General features: G+C 32.8%; 1 protein-coding gene across 1 annotated transcript in view; it reads left to right on the top strand.

Annotated features, from left to right (window-relative positions):
- The window catches only part of LOC136035219 (mitochondrial-processing peptidase subunit alpha-like), a 65,672-nt gene continuing 39,859 nt past the window's right edge, over positions 1-25,813 (top strand). Inside the window, exons 1-4 of the mRNA XM_065716831.1 lie at positions 1-74; positions 6,855-7,117; positions 13,364-13,443; positions 19,145-19,330. Of these exons, the coding sequence (XP_065572903.1) occupies positions 55-74; positions 6,855-7,117; positions 13,364-13,443; positions 19,145-19,330 (549 nt within the window). The 5' untranslated portion in view covers positions 1-54. The remainder of the gene's footprint in view (positions 75-6,854; positions 7,118-13,363; positions 13,444-19,144; positions 19,331-25,813) is intronic.

Here is a 25,813-nt window from a genome sequence, read left to right as displayed (position 1 = left end):
AAACCAAGTATTAGCGCAAAAAGAATATTTCGCGTTTATTTTGAAAAAACAAAAATGAGGCAAAATGTGAAGAGGTATAACTTACTACTAAAAACCAGCTAACCATTATTAACAAATACTAAACATATATATTAGAAACTCAGTGAAATTATGCCTTAGAAGATTTTGATAAATAGTGATGCTGCTACTCTAGGTTAAATTAATAGCCTACTTATGGACTACTGGGCTAGCCTATTATTTTTTAGCTAGGTCTAGGTTTCTTAATCAAACTCATTGGCTTTCAAAATATAAATCTATGAAAGGAAAAAAAATTATTATAGAATAAAACTTATGATAAGTCTTAAGCCTAATCCTAATCAAACGTTAGCCATAGCCTAATCAAAGGGAACATTATAAAATTCTGGATGAATTTTTCAATTAGTCCTAGCTCACTTATGAAATATTTGAGAAAGAAAAATACGGTAAAATTCTAGTTAATTGACTTCTTGCTATCTCGGAAAGGGTTTAGGTTAGGAAAATGAAACTTTCAGGGATAGGTCTATAGGCTAAAGTATGTCCTGGGAAGGTATTTTAAAGTACCCACTTCCACTCCTTCTCCCTTTAGAGGGCCCTGAAATTTGCTGACATGTTTTTACTACATGTTGTTACTGTTTTTAAATGTTGTTTTGTCAAAATGTTGATTTTGACAAAACAACATTTTACCTTATTTTCAACATTATTATTTGACAACACTCACCTATTGAAATTTTGACAAAACAACATTTTACCTTATTTTCAGTTACTAGTTGGTTTCTCTCTGCCTTTAGTTTTGAAAATGCAATTCCTGTTATTTGGGTTCAATGTTTTTTTTCAAAATTAAGGGAATGTATTTGCATATCTTTAAAACTTTATAAACTGAAATTGAGCAAAGTTATGAAGCTGAAAACAATTTTTTGGACTTCAATTAAGCAGAAGATCTTATTTTGCAAGGTTTCACTTTTATAACACAAATATTTTTAAAGATCATCAAAGGTCAGGGCCCTCTAGAGGGAGAAGAAGTGGAGGTAGTTGCTTCAAAATATCTTATATATACAATATTTTGTTTGCATCAGACACAAACTTCAACCAAGCCCCCCCCCCTGGTGTGATAATATATAGTTTATCCTGAACTGTACTTATTCAATATATTTTCTATTTGACTGTTTTGACAATCTCTGGTAAAATTCTAGACAGGCTATGTTTTGCAACCTTGGAAAGGGAGTGGGTCAGGAAAATGAAACTCAGTAACAAATCCAGGGTCAAACACATATTCTGGAAATGTATTGCTAGGCTTCTAGTATATATTAACCCTCTTCTGATTTCTAAATATTAGAAATTTGCCTACTTGACAGGTCTAATTCATGTTATTTGATTAGAATTTTAAGCCATATCAATGGTTACTTTTTTTTTAAATTTAGGAAGTGTAGCCTATTTGTAGATCTTTAAAACCTCATAAATTAGGATTAAACAAAGTTTTGAAGCTGAAATAAGTTTTCTTGTACTTTATTTAAGCAGAAGATCTATTTTGCAAGGGTTCACTTTTATAACAAAGAGATTTTTAAAGGTCATCAAAGGTTAGTGCCCTCTAGAAGGAGAAGAAATGGAGGCCCATACTTCAAAATACCTTTCTGGGACACACTTCAGTATGTAGATCCACCCCTGAACGTTTCATTTTCCTAACCTAACCCCTTTCCAAGACAGTGAAAAGTAGCTTGTCTAGAAGTTTACCCTATCTCTTTAAATGAATTTAAAGAAAGTGGTGATTTACAGAGAATCTAGTGCATATATACATCTCAGGGCATGTATCTGTACATTATGGGGGAGGGGTGGATGTAAAGTTCATTTCCAATGCAAATGAATGTTATATTTGAATTCAGGATAAAATTTTGATTCTAAAAGTTTGTCTATTTTGTAGCTATATTGTTAGAGAGTTCACAAAGAAATTTACCAAATTATCATCATATTATTCATAGGAGGGCTTAATTTTACCCCCACCCCCTAATGTACAAATATATAGACAAATTAAATGTGTTTCATACACTTTTTTCCTGTGTCACTCTTTTGCTGTAATAGGTTTAGGCTGATGGCAAAGAAAGAATATGGACAAATCAAGAAATTAAAAGATACATGGCAATGTATAATTTGGGCTATATATTTACATATTAGGGGAGGGTTAAAGTAAAGTGAAGCTCTTTTAGGAGTGACACAAGTAATCATTTTAGGATTTTTTTTTCAAATTAAATAGTGTCTCCTATTAAGTAGGTCTAACTTTAGACTAATACTTGGAAATAAGATAGTTGAAAAAGAAATGGATATTATATAATTTTTTCCCATTCTAAGCTCTTTTCAAAGATAATAATCACCACTGGAACTGAATTCCAGCCATGCCCTGTGTTACCAGATATCTTTTTTTTAACCTGTTTCCTCCCTTCCTGGATATGAAACAAATTAAAAAAAACTTGCACAACCATTATTCCCAACCAGAACATTAAAAAAGTAAAAATATTCCTAATTAAATAAGATGTATAACCTTTTGCTTATTAGAATAGTTTTTTTTTTCTGTGGGATACTTAGAACTGGTATATATGTATATATTGGATTCATGGTGCTTCTTGGCTGCTAAGATCCTTGGATTGGCCCTGCAGTATGGCGATGCAGCCAATTTCAAACATTGGGTCCTACAGTCTAATACAAATCTGAGACCAAAGTCACTACAGCACCAGGGTCTCTGGTGGTCATGTAATCTATGAAGCCATGTTTAGTGGATCTTCTGAATAGTTTGAATAAAATGACTATGGTATGTTGAAATTTTGGTGAAATGTTTTTGGAGGGTATAAGGGGTAAGTTAGAAAAGAAGGGCAAAAGAGAAGGGCTGGTTGCCATCTGTTAAATTTATAATCTTAAAAAGATCACCAGAAATAGGTCAAAAAAGAAAAAGGGTGATAGAATTGACCCTATGTATTCTTAATTTCTGTCAAACATCAATAACAATGCGAAAAATGTGAAAATGGTAAGTAATGGCTCTAGTATAATAAAGAATAGTACCAGATATATATATATATATATATATATATATATATATATATATATATATATATATATATATATATATATATATATATATATATATATATATATATATATATATATATGTATATATACACATATATACATATACATATATATATATATATATATATATATATATATATATAAATATATATATATATATATATATATATATATATATATATATATATATATATATATATATATATATATATATATATATATATACACAACATTTATGTTAAGGAGTAATTTTTTGAACTGCCCCTGTCTACTCTCCACTCAAAAAAATCTTAATTTTAGTTTTGTGACTAATTAAATAACAAATGGCTGAATAGGGCTTTTGTGTGATAAGTCTGTTGATCTATTTATTTTAACTGTATAGCTAATTTGGTTGAAATTAGATGAATAAAAGAGTTAAAAGCAATTTAGGCCAGGAAAAGATCCATGGGGTTGGGTGGAGGGGTGACCCTTCCCCCAAGATATTTCTGGTGCCCTTATTCTGTTCTTTTTTTCTCTTTTTTTAATCTTTTTTAAAATAAAATTTTTAATTTGATGCCCAACTCAAATCACATTGGCGCTCTTGGTCCAGTGGCCCCTTACCCAAGATTTTGCTCTTGATCTGTTAGAGATTTAGACATGAAACTCATTGCACAATCAGTTTACAAATCATTTCGTCATAAAATTACAAGATAAACCTTGTTTTCAGGAATAAACTTGCTTGCTAGATCTAAATCTTCAGATTGTGTTTTCTTTTTTGGGCAGATTTTTTTTATTCTCTTTCTTAAGAGCCCATCAATTTAGGGTACAGTTTCTGGGAGTCATTGATAAGGGTATGATAAAGATGGGTCACAGGAGGGGAGACACATTATAAAGGGGGTGTAGGGAAATGTTTTGGAGATTTGAGTTTGCTTAGTGGGATTTGAGAGAGCTAATTCACATGCTCCATCTTATTCAGCTGCAGGACTGTAGTAAGATGCAGGGTAACATACTATCTTCCTAGGGCTCAGTTATCTCAAGCTCTATCATGCCTGCAAGACAACTTGGAAGACTTGAATTTTTTTATTGCCCTTGTCTCCCTCCATTTTGTCATTGACTACCCCAATATTACCCCCATATTTTGTTTATTATTATCCCAAAAATATGGGAGATAAATAGATAATGACCATATCAAAAGGCACAGTAAATATGGGTGCCAATAAGAACTTCAGCAATATATTGAGAACGACAGGGTGATTTAATTTGGTGGCTTTAAAGTTCAAGGGTACACAAATGTGATATTAGGTTAATGGTGCTTCTTGGCTACTAAGGCTCTTGGATGTGCCCTGCAGTATGTTGATGCAGTCAAGTTTAAACTATAATGTCCTTTAGCCTAATACAACTTCAGTGAATCTTGTTGGAGCATTTGTTCCCCATTTCAAGTGCTTATTTACCTAGGTCAACCTATTGGAGATTCAATATCTTCAACAAGAAAGTTATTGGTGGCTAGAACTGAAAAAAAAAATCTGGGCTGCTTGTGCTTCTTTAGTGCTGCTGCAATAAAACATGACAAAAAAGCTCCTCACGAAAATGTATAATGCTGTTGTCCTTCCCCATGTTTTGTACTTAGCTCTTTTCACTGTTATTCTGAAAGAAAGTGATAAGAAGCAGATTAGAAAGCTATTTTTTCGTTATGTGAAGTTTCTTCTGGGTGTTTCGATATGGTCCTATAACACCGTACTGAAACAGAATTATGGAGTTCTCAACCCGATTGTACAGCTGGATAATTTATATGTAGAATTGTTGTCAAAAAAGGTTTGCCACCCTTGGAGTGGTTTACTTTTTTGAAAAGTCTAGTTTATTTGTGTTTTTATTTCGTCTTTCTTTTTCTTTCTTTTGTGATACTCCATTGCTATGCCTTTATGCTATTGATGGGTTGTAAAATACATTCATTCATTCATAGCCTAATACAAAGCTGAGATCAGACTCACTACACCATAGGACTACTTCAAAGCTAAATATAAATGACTGAAGATTAAGAATATGGTTTTTGAAAAAAGGTAAGTACCTAGTGGTTTTAGGAAAACATTATCTAAACCCCTTTTAAGAAAGGTGGTGAGTGAGTATTGTAACTGTAAAGGCATTAGCTTGATTCTATAGGAAGCAAATTATTCGGCATAATGATGCTTGTTAGAGTAAGTTTTAGGAAAAAAAAAACAATGTGGTTTTAGAAAGAGGAAAGGATGTGTTAGCCAAATTTCAACTCTTAGATTCATAATTGAATTGAAAATTTTCTGAATCATCAGACCCCTTTAGTCCTCAGTTTTATAGGTTTTCAACAGCTATTTGATTCAGCTGATAGAAAGCTTTAGTGAAAGCCCTATTTACTAAAACAATATTGTTGTGGTTAAGGTAGGAGGTAAGGTCTGTTTGGCTTGGTGTTGAATCAGGAGCTAAGCAGGGTTATGTCTTATCCTTGTTTTGATTGACTTTCTCCTAAGGAACATAGCAAAGCCTACGGGAGTGCATGGAATCAAATAGAAAGACAGCAAATAAATGTAATATGAGGTCATATTGGGTGGTAAGAGGATTGGTCAAGTGGATGGTTCCCTACCCAATTAGTATTATTAGTAAAGATGGTGGATGTGTGAAGTTAAAAAAATAGACTATTTAAGGTCCAGGGTGCTTTTTATCAGCTGATAATAGTTTAGAAAAAATCGGAAATAAATCTGCATTGAAAGATTAGAATGTTGAAAGTTCTGGCAGTGACAGTGGTCAAGTATGGTTCTGAAGTACAGGCTATTCAAAAGGAACAGGAAGGTTTTTTTTTTACTTAATGTAATAGTAATTAAAAAGGTTTTTCTTGACTTTAGTAACTTAAACAATCAACAAATCAATTTCTTAGTTAAATGTGGTTTGCCAAGTTCATCTATAACCTTAAATTTAAAGGGCCAGCTTCAAGTGAATAAGGCCCAAGCACTTCCTGATCAAAACAAGTGCTAATTGTAAAGGCCAAAGGCCCAAGCAAATGGAGGGAGCAGACAAAAAAAATATCTATACCATTTAAAGCTAAATAAGAAATTTTCAATGACCTTTGATATGTTAAGCTAAAGTATTCTTAACTGTAATCAAAGAAGAAGCCCTGCAACAGTAAAAGAAGGGGATTATTCACAGTGTCGGAATCAATTATGGAAAAAAAAAACATTAAGATTATTTGTTAATGTTTTATGTTTGGTAATCAAGCTGGAGCCAAGCACAAATCTGGAAGCTTTTGTTCAGGGTGGGAAGAAGTCATGAGAAACATATTTAAAAGCTGTAGTGATTTTGGGGATGAGATAGAATGTAGCTTTAAGCAATGGAATGAAAGAGTAGGGTCCACAACTATTTTGGACTTGGGCAGCATGGTATTCCAGTGAGTTGTTAGTGGTAGTAGCAGTAGTATTGTAAATTTTTGTGGGAGAGGGGTTGAGCACTAATTCCTGGAGGAGAAGATGAGTCCCATATCTTCCTTTTTTTGTGCAAGTCTACACAGCAGGAATTCGAAAGGGAAGTATTAGCCAACAAAACAATAGGTAAGGATAAAGGTATGAGAAAATTTTTAGCGGGGGGGGGGGGGTATCTAAAGCTAATAATATATAGGTTTCTGTGCAAATCATTCCCAGATATACTGGAAGGGATTTTTGGTGACCTGGATCTTAATTTGACCTGGACATAAATTTTTCTCTTGGCAATCCATAGTTCTCTCCTGCTTGCAATAATGATTGACATATTTTTTTTTATGATTTTAGACTTGTAAGAAGTTGCCTTAATCAATATCAAACCAGACAATGTTCTTCAAAAGTGCAAAGAGATTCTCCATTTCCAACTTCAGACATCAAGCTTAATTCAGATTTGTGCCTGAAAACGTCGTTAAGCGAACCTGTTGTTGGTTTGCCACCTGCCATATTTTCTACACCAGATAGTAGTGCCAGTGAATCAAGAATTACAACTCTAAGCAATGGACTGAGGGTGGCATCAGAAAAACAGTTTGGGAATTTCTGCACTGTAGGAGGTAAGGCTTTATAGTGTTTGCCAAGTGAAATGTTTTATTATTTTGTTCCTAAAAAAATTACCAGGATGGTCCAATCTAAGAGTTTTTTTCATTTAAGTTTCAATAATTTCTGCTTCTAAATGAAAAAATTAATAATTGGTTTGATAAATACAATGAAATAAAAAATATTCAATAATGTCAATTCTTCATAAAGCAACAAAAAGAAGTTATCTTTATATGGTTTTAACTTTTTTCTATTCTAAAAATATCTGTGATTTAGTTGCCCTCATATATGAAGAAATTACTGCTTTTAAATTATTTGTAACTAATAACAATATAAAACATCTTTTTAATGGGTACAGTAAATTTTTATTTTAAGAAATTTGAATTTACAAGTCTGGGGGGAGGGGCAGACTTGTAAAAGCATCTAATAAACTGGTTAGTCTTGAGAAATCTGTCGCAATAATTTTGGTGTATGATTAAAGCAGAGCCAACATGTTTTGAACCTACACTGGCTAGACATGGAAAAAAATAATGTATACAAATTTTTAAAAAACAAATAAGGCTAAAACAGAAATGTGTAATGCTGTTAAAAGAAGAAGAGATTGGACATTAATTGTTTTTCCTCCATTGTTTTATTTTCTTCCTGTTTTCAGTGTTTAAACTATTTTCTTGCTCCAAAGATGACTTCGTGAGGGTTGTTTGCCATATATCCATATTTTTATGATAGAAAAGTGTCCTTGTTTCTGCTTTTTTAAAGCTAATTTGAGCCCACCAGGTTTGTTATGGGAGGTCAGGCTAGTTTGATCTTTCCTTACTGGCTGATTAAGAACGTAATTAGTTTCTTAAAATAATTTCCAAGACCACACTGCCTGGTCCTTTGAAACAAATGAAAATAAATCGTAGGTAACAATTTTAATCAAGATTACCGACAAAATACATATATAGTACAAATTATATTTTGATTTCATATCCAATAATTCCTTTCAGTAGAAAGGAAAATGAAAGGTGAATAAAATTAAATGAAATAGATATGTTCTTACAAAGACAAGGTGCAGCAGAAAAGCACTATAAAACTGGAAGAAAAAAGAAAAGAAGAGAAAGCACAAAAGGCAAAAGAAAAGCACTGAAAAAACCGAAAGATGAATAAAATAAAACCAAGAATACGTTCTAACAAAGACAACGCGCAGTAAAAAAGTACAAAAGAAAAAAAGACAACAGAAATTACGTTTGAACAAAGTGTTAGAAAGATTAAGTTATATCATAAAAACTATATTAATTAAATTACATTGTAAATCGCTTTCTATCAATTTTATCGGAACAAAAGCAAAACAAGTGCTGAAGTGATTAAATTGTAAACAGTATTAAATCAACAGAACTGCATAGGCTACAGCACATACAAATGCCAAAAAATAGGTTAATAAGCATGCTCAAACTTTTGAATTTGGTCTCGTTGGGATTTTGTAGCCTAATATAGACTTGCTGTAGAGTTTACGTTGGAAGATAATTCTGTTTCTCTTACGCTTTGTGCAGTTTTTACTTTAGAACTTGCTCTGTGGAAATATTATAGAACTATACTTGTTTTGTAAAATTTTTGCCTAGTCTTGTAAAAATTTTAAAGATAGAACTTGTTTTTTTTCGGTATTCGTTTGCGCAGTATCTTTTACAGTTTTTCTCACACGGAGGAGGTACCTTTTCTTTTTTTTAGTTTGTTCTTTATAAAAGTTGCTTTCCCATTAAAAAGATTAACTGTGAAATTATAATATCTAAGTTACATTTGTATTTTGTTTGATATCTTGATTTGAAATGTTAAATATCAAATCAAGTTATTATCAATGTTATGTTTACTATATGTTTTTCACTAGCTTTTTTCTTCTTAGTGGGACTCTAAGAGCCATTATAAAAGAGTAGAATCGCGAAGAATTGTAAGTAATAGAGCGCCATCTATTTAGCTCTGACAATAAAAGTCATCTGTTGGGAATAAAAGTGCCCAAAAGTAAAATGTATTGCGTAGATTTGGAGCATATAGCAATATCAAAGAACGAAAGACCTCGTTTTAATAAATTGGCTATAAAATCTAATTACATTTAGTATGTTCTCGACTCTTCTATACATAAGCAAACTAGACGAATTCACTTTTTTCTCTTATATGACGTGATTAGCACGTTAAAGTGAAAGCCAGTAATGCGTAATTTTGTCCTTTTATTCCCTATAGTTTTTATGGTGTGAACTAAAGAGGTGTAAAGTGGCGGCCATGGATAAATTGCCGAGGGTCTGGAAGATGCAGCTAGACGGGATAATAGTAAAATATTGTACTGGCAGGTTAATAAATTGAGATGGAGCAGTCAATCCTAACTTGTCGCAGTTAAAGATAGAAACGGGACCATAGTTAGTGATACGGAAAGAGTTAAAAAGATATAGAGGAAAATGAGGCTCCAGGTGCTGATAGTGTGGTAAATGAGTTTCTTAAATATGGTGGCTCTGAGGTTAGAAATAAGTTAATGAAGATTATGAATATGATTTTTGAAAAAAGGAGAAGTACCTAACGATTTTAGGAAAACCTCAATTAAACCACTGTATAAGAAAGTTGGTAACTGTGAGTGTAGTAATTATCGAGGCATTAGTCTGGTCTCTGTAGGTAGCAAATTACTTAGTAATATGATACTTCTTAGACTGAGAGATGCTGTAGACAGTTTTAAGAGAAGAACAGGTTTTAGAAAAGGTAGAGGATGCGTCGACCAAATTTCCACTCTTAGGTTAATAATTGAGAAGTGCCTTAGTTGTCAAACACCTTTGGTCCTCAGTTTTATAGATAATGAGCAAGCATTTGATTCTATTGATAGAAGAGCTTTAGCAAAGGTCTTTTCATTATATGGTATACCAGAAGAGTACATTAAATTGATTTGTGCTATGTACTAGAGTAATACTGCTGCGGTTAAGGTTGGAAATGAGGCAAGCAGCTGGTTTTTTATTAAATCAGGAGTTAAGCAGGGTTGTGTTGACCGTATTTCAAACAGTAGGCTGCGGTTCAATCCCGCTTTCTAGGGTTATAATGAAAGAAAGGTTGAGATGGCTAGGGCACGTTCTGCGGTTGAAGCATGACAGATTGCCGAAGATTGTCCTTTTTGGCCAACCGTCTAGGGCTAAATGGAAAGTAGGTTGTCCCCTTATGCTGTGGGAGAATGTCATAAAGAAAGATTAGAGGAAACAGGAACTTCCTGGGAAGGTGTAAAGAGGGAGGCTTTGAATAGATTGGGATGGAGGAGGAGCGTATATAGCTGTGTCGATCTCAGGCGGCTTGGTGCTGCGGTGAGCTACTGTTAGTAGTAGTAGCAGTATAGTTTTTATCTAGCCAAACTAAACTTCATGACTAGGCCTATTTTCTCTTCTTTTTAAAAGTAGTTTTTGGCTTGTCTTTGGGATAGACGAATATAATTTTGTCCTTTTGTTTAATTTGGCTTTTAATTGAATACTGCTTACCTCTGATGGTTGTCTAGATCGTCTTTGTCTTTTTTAATTCAAACATACTATCTCTAATTTCAAAAACTTAACTATTCGCCAACAATAACACCAAGATAATGAAATGACGTGGTTACATTTTACAATTGAATTATTATTGTAAAATATTATCGTTCCACTATTTGGGTTTTTGACAATAATGATTCAGTGTTGCAGTGTTTATTTTGATCCAACACCACTTTTGAGGGTTTTTAGGCTAGCTTTCTCGATTTCTATAGACTTGTTTCCACAATAAGCTTACATCCTAAAATTAAGCGAAATCATAGTTATTATTCCTGGATCAGCTTCTAATTACAATTTTTTCTCACTCGATATTTTTTCAAAAATAGTTTTTAAGTTTTTGGTTTCTATGTGGCATGTTTCGTTCCTCTCTTATATGATAATATTTTGAATCTACTAACTGTTCATTGAGTTTTTTTTATCAATATTTTTTATCGATTACTTGATTATCACAATTAATGATGTAAACGAAACATGCCTATACACTGGGGCGTAGGGGTCGTAATATCTACCCCCACCCCCCAATTTTTTCTTTAAAAAAAAACAGTATATAATACATATTTTTTTACTTTGAGCTTGGCAAATTTTGAGCTTTTGTGAACGGTCAATTCTGGCATAGTTTGAAAAAAAGCCATTTTTCGCGAGGGAATTGTAATGAACAGAAAAAATTCAGGTTTGATCAGTAACAAAATTATCTGTAGCTACTATAAAGTTATGCAAACATACTGTTATTTCGGTAGGTTACTGTGAAAACTACATTGATATTGCTAATTTGATATTTGCTGACGTCTCAACACAACGATTAAATTCGAAGGAAAAGGAGGGGGAGAATAATAACTGTGGAGTGCAAAGGAAGCCCCAAAAGTTTTTCTTTTTGTCGGAATTTTTCAAGCAGTATAACTCTTGGGGCAGAAGGGGAGTTTTTACTGTTTGCTAGTTTTCTTGTTCCTCATCAATCTATTTGAACCAACTAAATGTACATCAAATGAAAACAAAAAACATGAAATTGTGTAAAAGACCAAGAATGTAATAGAAACAAAATAATAAGAAATATAATGTGCAAAAATGACACTTCAAATCAGATAAAATGAAATATGCAAGTAAACACAAATGACGTTAGTAATAATTTCTAGATATTTATAGAGAGCTGAAAATTAAGTCAATGAGATTTGCTGTCATAGTTTTTACACTATTCTTACAGTTTTCGGTTTTCTTTATTCGTCATGGAGTTGTAATTTCGTCATATGTCAGTTTGGTTATGTACAAATTATGGATTATCGTAAAATATAAAAAAAGCATTTAAAGCGGCTCGTTTAAATCCGAGAGGTTCATTTAATGTCTATTTTAAATCCATGTTTAGATAAATACAATGCTAAAAAAACCTTGATCATGGCTATTCTACCTCTTAGATTTTTACTGAATCCACTGTCTTGCCTAGGTAACTGGAGGCATCTTTTTGTTCAATATATTCTCTTCACCCTCTCTTATTCATTAAATGCTTTCATTTTCTTTAAAGTTCTACCTCAATTAAGTGGTTACATAGATAGTTTCGAAGACCGCTCTGCCTTTCCCTGACGATAAATACAAGTTCAAATAGGAATAAACCCTTTTATTTGACAGTGACAATGACAATCATAAAATATACTGGATATTTCGGTCACTGTTCATGTAACCGAAAAATCCAGTATGTTTTGTGTTTGTTATTGCCACTGTCTAATAAAAGGATTTATTTCTATTCGAACTTTTATTTAAATGAGTAAAATCCTTCCATTTCCCTTAGCTTTTTAAACGAGTCACGAAAATATCACAAGAAAGAAAAATACATCTCATTGTGAAAATTTAAATTAAGAATAGTTTACTAAGTCATGGACGTTCTTTTATTCATTTCCCTCCTTTTTCTTAACATACAGATCTGATTTACCACGTTAGTTGGCCCTTTTGTCAAACTTAACGAATGATGTGTTTTTCTCAGTTAATGGCCGGGGGAGACGATTAAAGCTGCGAAGCAAGATTTTCTATTTGAAATTTTTGATTTTCGTGTATGTTGTAAAAAAAAGAAAAAAATCGAGTCATAGGAGGGAGGGTGATGGACAATACAAAAAATAACAATGCTGCCTTAGTCAACACAAGATATAAGAAAAGATAGCACCGGAATAATTTTTTTGTATTGTAAATATCATTAAACATTATGGAATTAGATTTAACAATGGTATAATTAGAGCATAAACCAATTTATTTAAGTTTTACACAATTGATTCATTAATGTCTAAGTTAGTCGCTTGTTTAGTTACTGTGTATTTTTTATTAAGTGTTTGTTTATTTTTCGATTTAATGCTTTAAGACCATTTAAAAAGTTGTTACAATTTCTAGAATCTTGTGCACTTCATTTTGTGTATTTATTGTCTTGTATTTATTGTGTATTTATTGTGTATTTATTATGATGTTTCAACTGACTTGAAACATCAAATTAAAGTAAAAATCATTAGCACCCGACTGGATCGTACAGTGGGATGACGGCTGTTGCCCCCCCCCTTTCTTCAACATCTGTCATTTGTGATATACCCCATAATTAACTATATTTTGCACATTTTTCACTTTTTTTTACGAAAATGAATTTATACTTAAGGGCTTAACCCTTGATATGTCACAACGTTGACAATTTTATCTGGCTCAATAGTTTATTTTCTCCCTCTTTTCTGTTTCTCTTCTCTTTCTCAGTCTATTACTTTTACTTATTTTTTCTTACAGTTGTCATTGACGCTGGGTCTAGATATGAAGTCGCCTATCCAAGTGGTGTGTCACACTTTTTAGAAAAGCTGGCATTTAGTGTAAGTTTTTTATTTCCCTTTTTAATTCCATAATATTAATAGAATACAGAACACCAATAAAGAATTGGCTAATCTGATTTAAAAAAAAAAAAAAAAAAAAAAAAAAAAAAAAAAAAAAAAAAAAAAAAAAAAACTGTACTCCGGATTAGTTTGTTCTTCTTTTGGGCTAATTGTCTCCAGGGATGCAAATTCAAAATGAACGGAAGGCTAAAAACGTTACAAATAGTGTTACAAATTTTAAACTAGAAGGAAGATGCCAGATATTGAAAATCCCACATCAAATTGAGCCCATCTGACTCTATCAAGAAGAATTTTATATTGAACCATTTGAATGAATGTTAATTATATTGTAGTTGTATGTGTAATTATATATTGTAAAATTATATTACTTTAGATAATATAAAATATATTTGTATTTTGTATTAGGCCTACATATGAGATTTCATACAATATATGTAATATATTATGTAATAATAATAAAATATAATAATAATGAGTGTATTTTATTTAAAATGCATTTTAAAGAAGACTTTTACATTGAACCATTAGAATGAATATAAACTATAATGTAGGGAGATATGTAATTATATATTCTAAAATTATATTACTTCAGATATTTTAAAATGTACGGTATTTCATATTATATACGAGATTTTATATAATGAAATATATGTAATTTTTAACGTGATTGTAATAAAATGTAATTGTAATGAATGTATTTTGTAATGAAAACTTCCTTTCATTCTATCTAACTTTAGATCTAAAAGTAGAGCCAAATTTAAAAAAGTAAAACGATTGACTTGTCAAATCAACTACCTCGATAGAATTCAGTTATTTTTGTTAATTTAGTTGATTGTTTACAGACAAAAAACGTCAACTAAGCTACTAATAATCCCAGAAAAAAATTATAACAGCTTAAGATTAGGAAAGCTTTGCTAATATCATGGAGGTAAACATTTTCAAGGATCTCAAAGTACCTCGGAAGCCAGTGTTTCTGAAATCCTTATTGAATAAGTCATTCGCTATAAAAAGTGCTATTTTGAAATCAAAACAATAAGAACTGGCTTCTAAAAATTGTACAGAATTGTGTAGCCAAAATTCTTTTTGTGAATTTCTGATATTGCTACATTAATCTACACTTATTTATATTACTTATTTTATTATTTTATATTATTATTTTTATTATTATCTATTATTGTTTATATTATTATACTATTTATTTTTATTATTATATATTATTATTTATACTTATTTTAATCTAATCTTAATTTATATGATTTACAGGACGATGTAGTGCAAATTGAGCTAGCTAGTCCTTATTCTAATCTGTATGAAAAATTAAAACATCATAAAGCAAGCCTTGAAGCACAAATTGAGTATGGCACTTTTTATTCTAACCTAAATTAATCTTTAACTGATATCGTATAACGGGTAATTTATAAATATGTTATAATTACTCGTAATTGTAAATATAAAGTATAATAATTATAGTACATATTGTAGTTATAATTATATAAATTTGATTATAATTCGAATATAGTTATAATAATATAGATATAGATTATAATTTAAAATTACTATAAATTGGAGCATAATATACAAGCAACACACAGTTTAAAACCAATACTCGAAAAAGGCTTTGGAAATACCGATGCACAAAAAGAGTTTCCTCCCTTTGATTTCTTTATATTTGGTGTTCAAGGATAGGTCTATACTAGGTGTTTTCGAGGATAGTTAAACTAAAAGGAGGGTTTCTAATGCAACTATTTTGCAAAAAGTTTAAAAATGGCATTTAATTTTTATTAGCATCTACAGTGTTTGGTTGAAATGTCTCTGCCATTTTATTATTCCTCTATTGTGCTGTTTGTGTTACAATCTTGTGTTTAAACATTTCATTGAAGTATATTTAGTTAAAATAACATTTTGGAACGCTCCAAAATTGTAAAGTTGACTTAAAGACTGAAATAAAAATGATATTTGTATTTTACTTTATGCTTTAATTGGATGATGGGGACAATAGGTATTTTTTGGTACAATCTTTTTTAATTAGCTTATTCTCTATATGGTAAAATAACCACAATTGTTTTATTAGATATATAGAGGTTAAAAATAGAGAAAAGGTGTCTCTATTCACAAAATTTGAATCCAAATAAACACAGAGCTGCCATTGAAGTTCAAACTTAATATCGCTTGAAGTTATTTCACTTCAATTTTTTTATTCTTTTTACTTTTTATGTGTTAATGCAACTGTTTTAAACTGAATTCAAAACAGCCACTGGATCTTTAATTGAATCATATGAGTTATTTTCCTTCGTTTTGTTTCCTCTGAATCCGCCCGTAATAAAAAAAAATTCTTCGCACAAACCTGTGGGTGCTTGTTTTATTTTTTTCCGTTTTTGGATATACAGAACGCTCTGTTTTGAAAAACAATGATCAAGTAATATTTTTTACCCAAAATCTTCCAAATTGGTATCCAACCTGAAAAAAAACTACAGTACTTTATAGCCAGTTTATAGCCATAAGTGTTCCTGATATAACTCTTGTCATACCAAATTTTAAAAAGTCGTTACATTTTCGATAGTATCTACAATTTCTAGGTGAAATTATTCTGTCATTTTTGTTGGGAATCTTCCGTAAATTAACTAGTAAAAACATTCTTTAGAAAATCTCGTGCAAGCCTGTGGGTGTTTGGAATTTTTTTTTATTATTTAGTACAAACATTTGTCCTTGGAGTAATTGCTGATCAAGTAGTTTTCTGTTATCCAAAATCTTCAAAATTATTTATCTATTCAGGCACTTCGTATGTCAATTGAATATTTCCCCGAAATATATATAAAATGCATTTAAAATTTACGTTAATCTTTAAGAATTCGTATTAATCTAAATTTAAAAGTAAAATTTGGCTTCCAGTTTAAACAAGGACGGATCCAGATGTTGGTTTTAGATGTACATACCACCCGAATGTCGAGACTTGAACTGATTACAGGGTTGCAGGTGCAAAAAATACCGATGGGAAGCCACATTTTACCCTCCTCTTTACATTAATTCTGTATTTGCACCGCGGATTAATCTTCAATTGTGGCCGCTATTCGGTGGGTGACGGCAGTGCTTGTGAAACATTCAGTAGTAACTTGCCTTAAAATGTTATCCACTGAAATACTTTATTTATTTACTCAGATTTTTCAAAAATACGGCTATATTTGCAACAGGACTTCTAACCTTTCCCCTTCCCTCCCTACCGCCTTGCTCGTCAATCATAAGGTTTACCCTTGTTAGTCGAGCATTGTTCAACTCAAAGAATTACGAATGGAATGCATTCTTTGCGCTCTGCGTAATTTTGATTTGATCCACAAGGACTATAACGAAACCGGAGTTTAACGCAAAATTTCGACTGAAGCCATGTACGGTGTTTCAGGTTCCCCAACTGTAAAGCACAAGTGCTAAATCGAAATATTTAAAGATATTGCTGAAATAGAAGTTTAACTCGAACTCCTAGAAAACAATACTAAGTGCGATTGTGTATGTCACAAGGTAGTTTAAGACATACGTGATATTTATCAGTTCCGCTCAATGTAAGACATAATAAACTGTCTTGTATCAGAAAACGTTTTAGCATACGAGATATCAGCCGTACAATGCCGAACCAGTAAACAAGAATATCAATAGTATCCCTGAATAAGCTTCCATGAAATACTTTCCCCAAGTGTCTGTGTATTCCTTGTCAGCATATGGCAAATAGTTTTATACAGTGGCCATTGGCATACCCGAATTGAAGCTAGTTTTGACTAAGGTCCAATATTATTGAGATTTTGTTAGTGCCGAACTATTTCACTCATCCATAACTAAGATTTAGCCAAATTCTAAGGTCAGAACAGATTCCGAAGCTCAATTTTGCTGACCAAGGCTAAAAAAATATCCTGTATAAGTTTTATAAATAAGTTTTGGCTAATATTGAGACATAAACTAATTTTATTATTTCGACTCAATCTAATTCTATTCCTAAATAATTTACCACAGTGTACTATCATTTTCCTCTGTGCAAGGCCGTGTCTAGAGAGGGGGGTAGGGTGTCTGAACTCCCTGAAATGTTTGTCCAACTCGTAAAAATATAACAAAAATGAATATAAGCAATGCGTTTTTTTCATGTTTTTTGGCACCCTCCTCCTCCCCAAAGAATAATCAGGGATGCAGCCCTGCCTCTATGGCCATTGCCTTCACTGAATCAAAGCCAATTAGTCTAAGCCCTAATAACAATGGAACTTTGGTAATGCCGAACTAATTGCCCCATCTGTAACGATGATTTAGCCAATAAGATTTAATTCTAAGGCTGGAACCGAATTTGGACCTTTATTTGGATGACCAAGGCGAAGTAAAATTAAAAGAAAAATTAGAGGTGAAAAATCTAGACCCCTCTTAAAACTAAGTGGGTGAGCTATGAGCTATCAAAGTTAACCGAAATAAATGCTGTGACCTCAAATACAAAACTAATATAAACTACCTCAGAGAACTGGATGTCCTCCCTTTAAATCATCAAATTGACAGCTTCGCTTGCCTTATCCATTCTAGTTGAGAAAAATAATAAATATCTTGATATTACAGAGGGACATAGGCTAAAATCTCACACACCAATACGTGTGTATGTGTAAAGTTAATTCATTCAAGAAGACCATTTCTCACTATTGTACAGAAGATTTAGTTGTACTCAAAAAAAAGAAAGGGTTGTAACAAAAAAAGAGGACTAACCTACTTTTCTTGTGTGTTGAACTAGAGTGGTAAAAACGAAAGCGTTACTATGCTGTAAACAATTTCTTTATTTAAATAGGGGTTCTATGTATTTTCTTTCAAGTGAGCCCTCTTCTGAGATTCTATGAGCTCTGGTTCGATATGATTGCCCTTGGGCAGAAAGGATACACCTCAGTGACACCCGTGCAACTTCCCTTAATGTTGAAAGGGGTGACCATAAAACGTCAGTTGAAGTTCAGATTTCAATATTTGGCATTCTATTTCAATTTAACACCATTGTGAGGGGTATTAGGCTTAATTTCAAAATTCATTCTTGATATCACATATCCGAGGGAGCGCCAATTTTTATAAATAATGCACACCAGGTGATGTGTATCAAGCGCGGTTGATACTGCTAAGCAGGGCAGAACTGTGTGGCAGAATTGGTATTCTGAGATGTTCAACGAGTGCCGGAAAGTGGGTGCCCCTCGCAAAAATCCATGTCCAGGTGCATATGAATGAAAACTATAATGATCTAAATAGTATTTCATTTGTAATACTTCCCGCTTGCCATTTTCTTTAAAAACTTGTTTTTTAGATGTCAGCATCCATTTCCATGGGGCTTTGTTTGCTCTTTTCTAGGTTATAGCTACTGCTGCAACCATAATATGTTAAATGGTGATTCTAAACTTGGTGGGGTTTAAACAACAAGATATATTTATCTTCGTAAATGTTTGGGCTTCAATTATGTATCTATTTTAACTTGGCTGGATTGATGTTGTTGACTCAAGCATTTCATAACAAATTATAAACTGACGAAAGGAAATGAGAATTTGTCAAACACGTGTTGATTCTTTAAATATTTGTTAAATCTGACTACCTTACGCTAGAAAGACTCATCTGACAAAAAGCTGCTGGATCTAAATACCTAAAATGACCTTTAAGCACTATTATAAAAATTAACCTTTTTTTATTCTAGTCTAGTAAATCTTATGGCGACCGAGAAAAGATTCTCCATTCGCTTGAGAAGCATGGTGGTATATGCGATTGTCAGTCAACTAAGGACACTTTCATATATGCCGCCTCAGCCGAGTCCAATGGTTTAAATGATGTGATTAGGCTTATTGCAGATGTTGTTCTTAGGCCCAATATAACAGAAGAAGAGGTAAGCCTAACGTTTTCAATTATTAACTTCACTGAGACACGCATATATTTCCGAGGGTAAATGGTTGGTCTAGGCCTCCTGCAGATATAAGTTGCTAGGTCAATTCCCACTTGCGTCCCCCCTCCCCACAGAAAATTTTCCCCTTTGGAAAAATATGTCCCAGCCCCCTGTCAAAAATACCCTCCTGCGGAAATATTCTCTTGCTGCGGAAAAATTCATCCCCACAAACGTAAAAATTCCTCCCACATATAATGTTGAGCAGCCTCGGAGAAAGTCTGATAAATAAGAAGAATGAAGAAAAGAATGAATTTTGGAAGAATCTGGAATAATGAAGTATCTATTTTTACATTTTCATTTTATTTTAATGCTTTTTTCGTGTCTGGGGGATGGAATCACCATAGCAGGGTAACATAAAGTTTAACACTGAGGCTATGAAGGCAAAATTATTAGATATTTGGAAATTTCTGAACCAATTATGTCCAAATTTCGTTTCTATATCATAGGAGTTAAAGGAGGGCTGGATATCCAATCGAGTGAGTCCCCTTCCAAGTTTTTAAGATGACCTTTTCTATTTTGAATTAGGTAGTAAAAAGTTTTTTGGCACTTTTTTGGCAATATTTTGAGGGGAAGCAATCTTTTTTTTTTCCACCTGTATGGGGGTCCTCTTTAGTCCAAAATTTCATACAAGTTTCTGGCCAATCGAAAAAATTTGATCCTTTTTTTTGCCCCCTTTGTTAGAGGGGCGACCAATCCTTTGAATATTTTTTTTTTGTGTATTAGTACCTTTGGCCCAATGAGTTACGGCTGCAAGTTTCAAGTTGATCAGAGGAAAACAAATTTGTGACTTATTTCCAGGCCCCTAACCCTCCCCGTCTCCACTGCAAAATATTGATGATCTCTTTCAAGGATATAAGCCTTGAAAGTTTCACGCCACTGGACCCCTAAGATCAAACACTCCGCCGCCCTCCTATTTCGGCTAAAATCTATCTGCAAAGAATCGATAGTTCTCATAATTTATGGCCTTTATCCCGGGGGCCATGTTATCCTTGGATGCATACTTACTAATATTTACAACTATTCTGAAAAAAAGGCATCTTGAAATGTTACTCAGATGTTTTAAGGGGCTATAAAAGGACTAAATATCAAAAAGTACTAGAGCTTTCAGTTTTCTATCGAATGAGCGTCCTTCGAAGTTTCTACGGCTATAAGGGTGAGTTGGGAGTGAGGACTAGGAAGCCCCCCTCCTATACGGAATAAATTCGGGATGTTTCAGGGTTTAATGTTACTCATGTCTTTCATAATATAGCCGTAGACCAGAAATATTCTTGGAAATCGAGAGGAAATCAAGACCCCCTTCCTAGAACTCATTCTATATTTATCTGAATGATCAATGAGAGCATTAAAATGCAATCTTTGAGACATATCTCCCCCTCCCGACTAAAAATTGATCCACCATCCGTCCTTCACATAGCTGATGCGTATTTTATATCATTGCATATAATTTTATGAAATATGAAACAAATTAGTTTAGTTAAATAAAGCTTCAAAATAAACAGACATCTTTTTTCAATCAGAAGGGAATTATCACCCAGCAGTACCCTTATTCTGGCTTAGTCTAACTGAAGGGAAATGAGAGATTAATTCCCATCCTCCTCCTATATTTATCTGAAGGCTTATGGAGATTTAGAGGATTTTAGCTTTAAAATTTGCTCTTAGATATCTGGCATCCCTTCCCTACTGCCGACACAACGAACAAATTCTCCTTCTTCACAATAGCTGATCCACAGTCATACGTTTTTCTTCCTTCTTTTATTTGTCTTTATTTCCCTTTGGATGCTCAGTTTTACATTTATTTCGCATTTACAATTCAATGGGAATTTGTCGGACTCTGAAATATAATCATGTTTTTTAGTTTTCCCCCTTAATGTATAAATTTTACAGGACTTAACTGTTGACATAGTTCAGACTCGTCCCTATTATTGATACCTTTAACTTGAATTTTGATTAGAAGAGCTTGATTCGGGAGCTGTACATATAAATAGTTTTTAATTGAAAACAAATACATAAAAAATTTAATGGAGATTATAGCAGATTATGAGTAACAGCGAGGGATTGCCAACTTTCAGAAATCATGTACTGCAGGTGGCGCGTGCTAAACGAGGCGAAAGTGTGCCAAGGGTGAAGGAACTGCGCCAAGCGTTATGAAGCTTATGAAAAGTGTGGCTGTACCGTGCGGCCCACGTGTGGGATGTACACCTAGTGGTGGAAAGTGGGAAATCCCTAGGGTAGCAGTGAAAACCTTGAGATATGGGTTAGGGGGCAGGAGACCTTTTTGGGTACTTGCCTAACCTGCCATAGTTCTCATCTTGCTATAATTAAATAAAACCGACATGTCCGGAGAAACAGAGGAGGATTTCAGGTCTGACACCCTCTTAAACCTTAAACTTTCATATTATGATTTTAGTGTCCTTTTTTTTCAAATAAGTAGCTTTTATTACTGTTTTTGATAAGTGTGCGCATCTCTCTTTGTTTAAAAGGACCTTCAAACTTCACTCTGTGGTGAAGCTTGTGTGATAGTTCTATTGGCGGTAATTAAGGGGAGGGGCGTTCTTGTCCCTTTAATTTTTTAGCTCCCGCCTTGGTTTTGAAAACACCTTTTTTGGTCATTTCATTAGAAAAGGCACTTTTTTCATTTAAAAAAAAAAATGGGGGAAACTAAAAACTAAAAACTTTTCAGCTAAAAATCTACCAAAAATTAAACTTTATTGATAAACAGTTTTAAATTGAATCTTCAAAACTCACTCTGCGATGAAGTCTGTCTGCTAGTTCTAACGGCGGTAATTGAGGGGAAGGGACGTCCTTGCCCCCTTAGTTTTTTGCTTCTGCCTAGGTTTTGAAAAGCACCTTTTTTTGTTCCATTTCATTGGAAAGGCACTTTTCCATTTAAAAAAATGCGGGAAACAACTGAAAGTACACTTTATGGAATATGCTATCAAGTCAAATTTATAAAAAACGATTAGGCATTAATATAAGTTTTTAAATGAGCCCTTAAACAACTCTCTTTTGTTACAGTAGCCGTCTATTTTCTGCTAGTCTGTAGGCAATTTATAAATCATTGTATTCATTATGGCTTTTTCAGGTGAAGCTGGCCAAGTAAAGACTGTTTTTTGTTCATCAAAAAACATGTATAGTTGTAACGTATGGATGATGAACTTTATGTTATAGACTGATAGTTTTTCGTAGCTGTCAAGGTTGTCTGCAGTATTTTCTAGATGTGTCTTATCTCCCCTAGATCGGTGATGATTTTGAATTATATTAAAAATAAGTTTTCAACTGAAACTAAGGAGTGACATTCAAACTTACAACGAATGGAAATTATTCTGTATAAATAAAAAAGATCATGACAGCGCTGTTTTTACATTAAATTTTAATCAAAAACGAGCAAAGATTGATTTATAAAAAGAAAGTTTTTCCAAGGGAAGTAAAGAGCGGTGTTGAAACTTAAAACAGACAAAATTATTACTTTACAGACTATCTAATTTATAATAGACCAACTAATTATGTTTCCCTATGTTTCTAGGGTTATAGAAAACTATCGCTTTACTTAAAAAACAAAACAATATAGGAGTTTTGGTACAGTAAAAGCAAACTATTTTACAGAATTAAAATATTTTTAATGCATTTTAGGATCAACCCCTTTTAAGTTAAAGCAGCAATCCATTTTAAGATTGTTGCTTTATTTATTTTTTCGTTTAATTTGGTATCACTGTCGCACAATGGCTCAGTTCAATGACTGGCTCTCATTTTTGTTCTGAAAAGGACATGTCATGATTAGTTTGTAGTCAATTTTGAAGTAAGGCCATCTTGATAATCAGGGTTTCAACTTTGGTTTCAATTTCCCCTTTTTTTTATATTAATTTTCCCTAAAATTCCTTTTCTTTAGATCTAATTTCTCCCTATTTTTCTCCCTAGAAAAAAGAGATATTTTGCCTTAGATTTCCATACAATCTACATGAAAAACGTAACGTAGAATTGAAGTGTTATTTTTTACTTCAGATAATGATATCCATGGAGTGTTTTACACTATCGAGAACGCATAAAAAAGTTCAAGTAAGTGTCATCTCCAGCACTTCATCGCACGTAGCGTTTGCTTTCGTCTTGAAGCCAGCAACAGCTTTCGGTATGCTGACAGTTGATGAAGTTTTATCTTCGTTTTTCAACCAGTAACTGACTCGAATAAATGAGACTATTGTGAAGTTCTCGAAACTATTTCGAATGTCTGTTTTGATTAATTTCAGGAGACTAAACAAAGTCTCAGTTGGTGCAGTACTAAAGGGTAATGATAAGATCAGTGATATGCACTTCAGCAATGTTGACAAGATAAGGTCATTGGTTATATTTGGGTCGTCAAACGTGGTTTCTATGAAATAATGGGTAGGAGCAACCCGGTGCTCAATAAGCCTCTTTATGCAGGCCTGAAGGGACAACCGACGGGTCTGTCCTGGTGGAAGAATTGGGAGTGCTTTGCATCCAAAGAACTTCTGAAATTCGGCATACTTATCTCGCCTGGAAGCAACCCTGGAAAAGTGGACATAGATATTTCATGCCAGGTCTTCTAGTGTCTTGGAAAGCGACAAGTATGCATATGATGAACATAAATGAATAAGATGGCACGAACATTTCACATTCAAGAAATGAGGCATCATGGCTTTCATTAGCGCTGAAGCAGATTTATTGGCTCCAAACATAACGTTAGTAGTATCTGCACAAAATCCAACAACATTTTGCCAGGGAATCGAACTTTTTTCAATGACTTAATTGATGGAGTTAGCCAGACCCTCAGCTGATCCATCACTACACTTAACCATGTCCAATACTTCAACATGAAGTTTTAGATCTTTTTCACTAAAACTATTACAATGATAAATTTTTCAGACTTTTGTTTGAAAAATCAAACTTTCACTGAAAATCCTTACTTTACTCCAGATTTCCCTGAAAATCCTTACTTTACCCCAGATTTCCCTTTGTCCCTGTATTCAAAATACATATCTCTGAAAGAAGTGATTTCTCCCTAAAATAGGGTATTCTCCCTAAAAGTGGAAGCCCTGTTGATAATATTAGGACTATAGACTAGCTTTAGAATTTGTATCATAGCTTGAAATTCACTGTTATTTAGGGAGAAATAACCGGATTTCTATAGTTAACATTATGTCTGATTTGATCTTCATTTCAAGTAATATTAAAGCATATTTATTAAAATTTAAGATTGTATATTACTCATTATTGGTATTATAGCTGGCGATACCAAAATGCTACCTGATAAATCAATCCAATATTTCTGTATGCTGTTCAATGACTGAGGCTTAAAAAAAAAATTACGCTTATGTTTTTACGATAATTTTTAATTGTATACTGAACGTTACTGATACCACAACTGGTTTAAGACTATGAAGAGCTTTAAAGAATAGTTTTTTTCAGGCTACATACTCACTTTTGAATCCCAAATCAATATTATCAACATCTGTTTTTATTACTTGAATTTTGTGTTTTCAGTAAAGTGCTAGTTTTCTATAATCCTAGAAACATAGGGAAACATAATTTTTGGTTTATTTGTCCTAGTATATTATATATATATATATATATATATATATATATATATATATATATATATATATATATATAGGCAGTGAAGTAATATTTTTTGTCCGTTTTAAGTTTTAATTTTGTTCTTTACTTCCCTCAGAAAAAATGTGTTTTTTTTTAAGTTAGTTGGTTAAAACACTGCTAGTTAAATGTTTAGAGACGGCAACATAAATAAGCAGCGTCAATTTATACGGAGAAATTTATAAGAAGAAATTTCTGTATCTTTTCCTTATTTTGTCTTTCAATTTGTATATTTTTTTTTTCCTTTGAGCATCAATTTGAAGGGAACATTTATCGTATTAGAGTAGGGATTTTTAAGCAGCCTGAAAAAATATTGACTAATCAAAAAGATTAGTCTATTATTAGCCTAAATTCCGTGGAGCAACAAGCATTTAAAAAGGACGTAAAACATATTATTTTGTGAGGAGCGAAAAAAGTAGATATCCCTCCCCGCTCATGCCTACCAAAAAAATTGATAGGCTTTGCTGATAGTAGGGCCCTGTCCTGGGGCTGGTGGTCATCCAGTTATACCCTCCTCCTTCCCAAGTTTTTGAACAACTTGTAATTAAGTAGAAAATACACGTAAATAAATTTTATTGCGTTTGCAATTTTTTGTTACCCTCCATCTCCCCTAAAATCCTGGATGTTGCCCTCTCTATTATTAATAGATAAACAGTAATGGAGCTTTTACAGAACTTTAATCTTACCGTCGCCCTAATCTCTCACCCTTCTCTTGTATCGTGAGTATAATTCTTTGAATATTCTAAAACTTATAAGAAACAGGCTAATGAATGTCATCTGGCAAAAATCAGAAGCTCGTTTTCGGCAATTACTTTTTTC

Source organism: Artemia franciscana, chromosome 14, assembly GCF_032884065.1.
Source record: "Artemia franciscana chromosome 14, ASM3288406v1, whole genome shotgun sequence".
NCBI classification, from domain to species: Eukaryota; Metazoa; Arthropoda; class Branchiopoda; order Anostraca; family Artemiidae; genus Artemia; species Artemia franciscana.
This window is presented reverse-complemented; position numbering and strand designations above follow the sequence as displayed.